The following is an 8,227-nucleotide window of genomic DNA, read 5'->3' on the forward strand; positions in this document are numbered from 1 at the left end:
TAAAGCACCTGCCTCTTAAGCACCTGCCTCTAAAGCACCTGCCTCTTAAGCACGTATCTCTAAAGCACCTGCCTCTAAAGCACCTGCCTCTAAAGCACGTATCTCTAAAGCACCTGCCTCTTAAGCACGTATCTCTAAAGCACCTACCTCTAAAGCACCTGCCTCTGCTTCTTTCTTTCACAGAGTACGTCATGATGCTGTCTGTCCCGTAGGGAGGAGGACAAGTTACACACAACGGTATAAACTGCGTGGGAGTCTGAAGGGGTGTGTGAGAGTCTAAAGGGGTGTGTGAGAGTCTGAAGGGGTGTGTGAGAGTCTGAAGGGGTGTGTGAGAGTCTGAAGGGCTGTGTTACGTCCATTAACTGCTGCAAATCCAGATTTCATCTGTGTGTGAGAGAGAGTGTGTGTGTGTTCTCACGGGAAATTAAAGTGGGGACAACATATATTAGTGCCTATGGTGAACATGGAGTATATTGTTTTGAGTAAAACACCACAGCGGTCTGCCTATGGTGAACATGGAGTATATATTGTTTTGAGTAAAACACCACAGCGGTCTGCCTATGGTGAACATGGAGTATATATTGTTTTGACCACAGCGGTCTGAAGGGGAAACTGTACATTAAGTTCTATAAAATGTAAAAGTGTAAAGTAACCTGTGTTATACAATTGTGTGGCTGTAATTTCATATTATATAAACTTTTGAATTTTACTAGAAAATAAACTTCATTTTAAGATCACTTGATTGGTTGAAATGTAGCTTGTTTTTTTAAACTTTGCCCAAGCAAGGTGTTTACATTGAATTGGACACCAAGTTTGTTTTCTAAACTCTTTCTTATTGAAGTAACACTGCAATAATTCATGTTATTTCTCATTTCTTAAGACAATGCTAAACTGAATATATTAATTATCTAGTCAATTAGAATTTGTATACAGATGCAGAAATACAGACATTACTTTATATGTAAAGCTGGAATTAAGTTAAAATCACATTGAAATCGAAGCTTAACTGCCGCTTTTTGAGTATCCAAATGCTTTCTACATGTATGTGAAATTATATTTTATATACTGTATGTGTAACTGACTGCATTCAAAAGACAACTACACATAACAAAAAATTACTACAGAAACGAATGGTAAAGCGTGCATCTCATTAAATTAATTTCCATAAATAAGCTTTAAAGCTTTCAAAAATTAGTTTTTCTGTTGTTGGAAAGTTTTCCAGGCATACCATAATTATATAATCCTGAAGTTAAAGCATACGCTTCATATTTTCGGAAATCTTGAATCAGGTTTCAGATTATTACATACATTTCAGGTTTAGACAACTGTAAGACAAATGCAATGAAAAAAGAAAAACTCAAGTGAAAACAAAGCGAAAACAATACAACATATAAAATTAAGAGAAATATTGAGAAACCATTCTGTCTTAAAATCATATTTTTTGGAATTACATTATGGTTGTAAATGCAGAATCATTTACACATAACCATCCTTATCGTCACCCAAAACTTAACACATAAGATGTGTACTGAACCATAGAAAGCAAAATGAATCCGATCTAAAGTCATTAAAGAAATAATGTTTCAATACAGACAGTTTAAAGATGGAGACTGGCTACGTACACACTAATTTCTCATCTCTCTCACTCTCTTGCCCTCTGAGATTTATTGAGCTTCAAAACTCATCTTTGTTCTTCCTCTTCCTCCATTTTTTCACCTTCTTCTCATTCTTCTTGTGGAAAATCTGTCCATCTGGCTGCTTTCTCCAGCTCAGTTTGGCGTCCGCCGGCAGCCCCTGCTCCTGCAGTTTTCTTCTGATCTAAGAAGCAGAGCACTCTGATCAACCCTCCATTTTTTAAACCACCATGAGCACAAGCACTCTCTTTACAAATTGAATCATCATCTTGAAGCTCTCACTAAACCATCCAGTTAATAGAGAGATGAGCAGTGAGTCAGTGTGTCTGTGTCTGTGTCTGTGCCTGTGTCTGTGTCTGTGTCTGTGTCTGTGTCTGTGTCTGTGTCTGTGTCTGTGTCTGTGTCTGTGTCTGTGAGTGAGTAACTACGCATCCATGGAGTACGCAACTGTTCGTGTGTGCGTCCGCAAGCGAGTATAATTACAGTAAGGCCTAAGTCTAGGGAAAAATGACTCTCCAACCTGGTCCAAGATGTCTGCTTGGGCTGCAGTAGCATTCAAGTCCATGTTTGTAGACTGAAACTGGACTCGGACAATCTGCCTCTTGAGCGCTGAAAGACAGACCAAAGAGGACATGTTAAAACCCCTGCGCTGTATTTGGCCCTGAAACACACTGAAACGTTCATGATTTGTCAGATGTGAGAGCGTACCTTTGTCATCAGCGTAGCAGACAAAAGGTATTTTCGTAGAGCAGTCCTTAGCCTCCAACTTGTTTTTATCAGGAGACCACCGAACCAACACAACACACAGTCTCTTTAAACCAGAGGGACGGTTACTGAGGGTAAAGATCTGAGAGAAGGTGCTGCCATCAGACCACTGCCAACCTACCCTGTACAGACCTATCCATACAATCCCTACACCTTCTGAAGCAGCCATCTCATGGATCTGCTGATTCTCTGTAGCGCTCTTCACCGTGGCCAGATCAGTGTGCTGTTCTCTGCAGTAGCTCTGGGCATCTCTCCAGGATTTGCTTTGTGGAATCAGAACAAAACCATGGGATGTGATTTGACTCTCTGTCAAAAAAAAAACATGTAACATATAAATCGTGCGTCTCTCCAATCTGAGGATATCCGACCAAGTGTGTGTGTCTGTGTGTGTGTGTGTGGTAGTATGGTATCCAATACGAAGCTATCCGCCCAAGTCGTTTTGCATGGTGAAATGTGTGTGTGTGTGTGTGTGTCTGTGTGTTTGTGTGTGGTAGTATGAAATGTGTCTGTGTCTGTGTCTGTGTCTGATCAACCCTCCATTTTTCAAACCACCATGGGCATAAGCACTCTCTTTACAAATTCAATCATCATCTTGAAGCTCTCACTAAACCATCCAGTTACAGTAATAGAGTGATGAGCAGTGAGTGAGTGTGTCTGTGTCTGTGTCTGTGTCTGTGTCTGTGTCTGTGTCAAATCGTTTTGCATGGTGACATTTTTGACGTCACCAACTCCCTTTGATATTGAATATCTTCATCTCCCAGTTTTCTCACTGGTAAATTGCAAGTGCATAAAAGGGAAGTTGTATATGGTTATGTGAATGGTTGTCATAAAACGGCAACCCTCATTTGTGAGGTGTACACAAACCTTCAATTCTGCTACCATAATCAACCCATCTGTTTGCATGCCTGAAAGGAAAGCGAACCAGTGATTTCCAGAAGAGTATTTAACCAGTACTAAAATCTTCAGCATGTTTTGATGTTCTTTAGTACTGGTTAAATACTCTTCTGGAAATCACTGGTTCGCTTTCCTTTCAGGCAATCTCCCTGTTCACAGTTACAGTTTTTTTTTTCCTATTGTTTAAGTCAATTTACCTAAACCATGTTCACATTCCGAAAACACATTGAGCATACCAGTAGACCATGTGAACCCAACTGTGGATACTTGCCCCTATGCATAGATACAAATTCTGGCAATGACACCTTCTTCCAAAATTCATGGATACCTGTCCAAGTCAATGTTCACTCCCGGCAAAACGCTGTGCAACTACAGCATATTTTACCAATGTGTAGATACTCTGTTCAAAACAGTTAACTTTCAGTTCAAAACCTACCATATCAGTTATTAAGATCACTGTAGATGGAAAGATGCTGCATTTGGACTGACAAATGAAGTTACTGTATATGTTTGAATAAGAAAAAATATTCTTATTTTAGCAGATAGTTTATTTATTATTATTTTAGTTTTTCTGTGCACCATAGTTCTTGGTGAATTGGCATGGAATTCCTTTTTTGAAATACAGCTAGACAGGCAGGATTTAGCAACTTTAGTGATTGTATGGGATATTCTGGCCTTTCACAACTCCCGCCAAGTCACAGGATTGTTTGCAGCGCATTCTAGGATGGTGTCCCTATTCCTGCCGCCGTACTCTCCTTTCCTCAACCCCATTGAGATTTTTTTCTCCGCATGGAGATGGAAGGTCTATGACCAACGCCCACAGGACCAGATGTCACTTTTAGAGGCAATTGCTGCTGGGTGTATGGACATAACCCCCGAAGACATCCAGGCCTGGATAAGGCATGCACAAAGATTTTATCCACGATGAATGGCAATATGTTACCATATGTTACGATGTTGACGCAAATCTGTTGTGTTTGTGATTTGTTTCTTGATCAAATACAGTATTACGTAATTTCCCCCAAAAAATCTTATTTTAGGTTTCTGATAAAACACTCATTTACTGTATTTGCAATTACAGTAAAGTACATTTACAACACTTGTCAATTGTGACATATATTGTGAGAGGGAATCCAACATATGAACACTGTCAGCAGATTCTTGGCTTGGCTTGACATATTTTAGCATTTTAAAATTATTTGTTTACTGTCATATTACAAACTTTATTACTGTAGTCCAAAGAAGTGTTTGTCTGTGTTTTTTCTCTTTTTTTCAATGCAACACTACAGGAAATCTATGCCAAACTAGAAGACACAGCAACATTTGATATGCAATTGGCAATGCTTCAAGATGTTAGTGTTTTTTAGGTCATTGTGTTCTGAGAGGAAACATGTGTTAAGTTATGGCAGCATTGGTTGTGGTGTGGTTGTTATAGTGCATTTTGCACCAATTTTAACAGATATGCAGAGGTGTGTGTCTCTAAAGCCCACTGTGTTAAGTGATAAGGAAAAGTGACCATGGTATGGGTACATGACCTAAAACGATAGGAAAAAACTGTAAAGTGCTCTTAGATGATTGTGATCTTTAATACTGTATATGCCTTTCTACCCGCGCAGCAGAATCCATTTTTTTTTTTAATGCTGTTAGGCCTAAAAGATTACACATCAATTGCACTAAAAAACATTATGCAGATGTTTGTGAAAACAAATCAAAAACAAATTATAACTGTGATATTTGAGCTGCCTGGCATTAATTGGCATATTCTAAACGTGAAGGATATAAAGATATCAGACCTTTTAAGATATACGGTATGGAAGGTGAAACCCAGGATGAAAGTAAGAACAATGCAATACATTGGCTTGGTAGCTTTCCAGGTAAATATTTAAACTGTCCCATGGCGCTGTTCCAATATGGAACAAAATAAGAGTTCAAGCAAAAGTGCTCCATGGGTTAATGAGCTAATTGTGGGAAATACGACACAGGTAATGATTATCACTTTTTTAGTGAGAGAGATATCATATGAAAGATTATGTTTTCAATCAAATACGCTCAATCAAAATGTTTTTTTGAACGTGCTCTTTACAATTAATAGCCAAGACTAAGACTTTGTTTTTTATCGTAAACTTTGAAACTGGGTCCCACAGACCCGAACAGGGACAAACAGCTCTCACCGTTATAGCATAAAAAGTGGTGAGCTCGGCATGACCAGTGATTTTGCCATTGTCTTCTCCACATCACTGCATACTCCTCAGCAGCCATGTAGGAGGGATCAGTTTCATGAGTTGATTCCCAGTTCTTGAAGTCGCTGCTTCCTGCTGACCACTTCCAGTCATGGCGGTCGTTGTACAGTCCTATCCAGACGCTGCCGCTGATGTTTTGGGTTAGGCTGTTCAGCTCTTCAAGGTCACTGATGGTGGCCAGGTCGGTGTACTTCTCTCTGCAGTAGGCCCGGGCTTCATCCCATGTCTTGTTGTTAACTACGTAGTGGTACTGACGAGAGCCGGCCATAAGAGCTACACAGACACCTGTTTTAAAAGAGTGCCATCCTCAGTATAGATTGAAAGCTCAAATTCCGGTCCATGTTTACAGTATATATGGTCTCATATACAGTATATACTGTACACACACAGACAGACACACACACACACACACCCACACACACACACACAGAGACACAGACAGTATGGAGCACGCACATCATTACAGAAACATTCTGACACACTGTATATGTGTGTGTGTGTGTGTGTGTGTGTGTGTGTGTGTGTGTGTGTGTGTGTGTAGAGAGAGAGAGAGAAAAAAAAGACAGAGAGAGTGAGAGAGAGAGAGAGAGAGAGAGAGATAATATGATCTATGTTGTTTACTCACCATTCAGGAACAGGGCTTTGATAATGTTTCTGTTCATTATCAGAGAGTTAACCTGCAGAAAGAAATGCAACATGAAAATAATGTCAAAGTCACAGCAGCGGCTGCTTGTTATTCCCTGGTGTTCGTGCACAGTCCTGTAAATGGGAAACAAACAAAGTGGCTTTGAGCAATCAACATGCCGATTCAGAAGCATGGAGGGAGAGGTGTAAATTGTTTGGTTGTTGAGCTCAGACATTTCAACATAATTGCAGACTGCACCTTTAAGTACAGTGCATTTAAAGAAAAAAAATTATAATAAAATGACCCAGTGCATTTCACTGGGAAATTCTAAAAGCATAGTTTTTGGAATTTTGGCCAGGCTCTCCTGTTCTTCGACAACTACTACCAGTGGCAGCATTAAATACCGTAAGAAAATCCTTAACGTCTTTCTAAGAAGTTTGTAATCTACGAAGGATACGAAATGGGTTAGCAGGCAGCAATAAATAATAAAAAAGTGACTCACCTGAAGTGAAGTGAAAAAACACCAACAACTCTATTATCTCTATTATAACTATTATCTTGTAACTAGATGATCAGGGGTGGAAAGGACTCTACATCACAACTGAAGGTCAATGTTCACATGTGTCCACCAACAGACTAACACTATCCCCCTCGGTGTCCACCAACAGACTAACACTATCCCCCTCGGTGTCCACTAACAGACTAACACTATCCCCATCGGATGCACACATTTGTGCAGCAACAGACTAACACTACCCCCCTTGGATGTTCCCAATAAAATATGGAAAGCAGCATGGGTTTGCACTTTATTGCTCACACTGCAACGTTTCATCAGTACTGTACTGTACATACATACACACACACACACAAACACAGACACATACACACACACACACACAAACACACACACACACACATACACACGTACATATGCACACACATGCACTAACACCCACACGAACACACAACCACACGCACGCACGCGCACATGCACGCACGCATCCACACACACACACAGCCACACACAAACACAGACACACACAGTAAAAGAAAGACATTTGCTTCTTAGTTAATCAGTCACTTTGCCATTAACAAACTCCAACTGTCCCAAGCTGATGAAGACCTTAAAGACTTACATACCCACACACACATACACACACATGTCTGTTGTGGACAACACCATTGAGTCATTTATATTTTTTTCACAGAATATGCAGTCAATTAACACATTTGAAAAATGCTTACATTTTCTTAACATGCAAGGTTATCCAATATTATTATTAGATAACAATTGTTAAATGTATATGCAGGTGAAATAAGGTGCAGCTGGGAGTGTAGAAGTGACTGATGATTTGAATGAAGTGCAGCTGGAGGGGGTGTGAGAGAGAGTGTGCTGAAGGGGGCGTGGCCGGAGCAGAGGTCAACGCAGACGAGCCACCTGTAGAACTAAAACATGCAAAAGTAGTGCAGTTTTTTTAATTCCATCAAATGTCAGTATTTTGAGAGGTGTTGTGCTTTGATTAATCTGTTTAAAATCATTTCGCTTGTTTATATACAGTATCTATATACTTTATCTGAATGTTGGACTTGTCACTGACAAGGTACCACACACATACTTGAAAGTGTCTGTATTTAGCTGGCTACACCGGACTTGAACTCTGTGCATTACTGTACTACCTGCATTCTTGAAGTAAACCCATGAACAGCATTCTGACTCTAAAGGTGTTCTTACCGACACATCAGTGTGACAACACCATACCCGAAGCTCAACCTTAACAGTCCTTGTTAATCAGTTACTAGTTTTGTCAATATTATCAGTCTTCTTGGTTACTGTAAATTACCTCATTGCCTCCATACACGAGGAATATGGAAAGCAACAGATTTTTGCATGCAGTATATGCAGTTGTCACTGTCTGTTTTGGGTTTGCATGTTTTCCATGCCACCCCTAATCATCTCCACTGAGACTATTCACATCTGTAAAGGTGATGATACACAGGACCATAATATTGTTATTGGGCAACAAAGTTTTATATGTCAACGGCCAACTTGCCATCTAATCAGAATACAG

At 39.9% G+C, this 8,227-nt stretch overlaps 1 protein-coding gene across 1 annotated transcript in view; it reads left to right on the top strand.

Annotated features, from left to right (window-relative positions):
• The window catches only part of LOC308382226 (calcium-binding protein 2), a gene marked incomplete at both ends in the record, with an annotated part of 7,305 nt that extends 7,093 nt beyond the window's left edge, over positions 1-212 (top strand). Inside the window, 1 exon segment of the mRNA XM_080859919.1 lies at positions 184-212. Within this exon segment, the coding sequence (XP_080716045.1) occupies positions 184-212 (29 nt within the window).
• Positions 213-8,227: the final 8,015 nt, after the last annotated feature.

Source organism: Sprattus sprattus (genome assembly GCF_963457725.1).
Source record: "Sprattus sprattus genome assembly, chromosome: 21".
Classification (NCBI taxonomy): domain Eukaryota; kingdom Metazoa; phylum Chordata; class Actinopteri; order Clupeiformes; family Clupeidae; genus Sprattus; species Sprattus sprattus.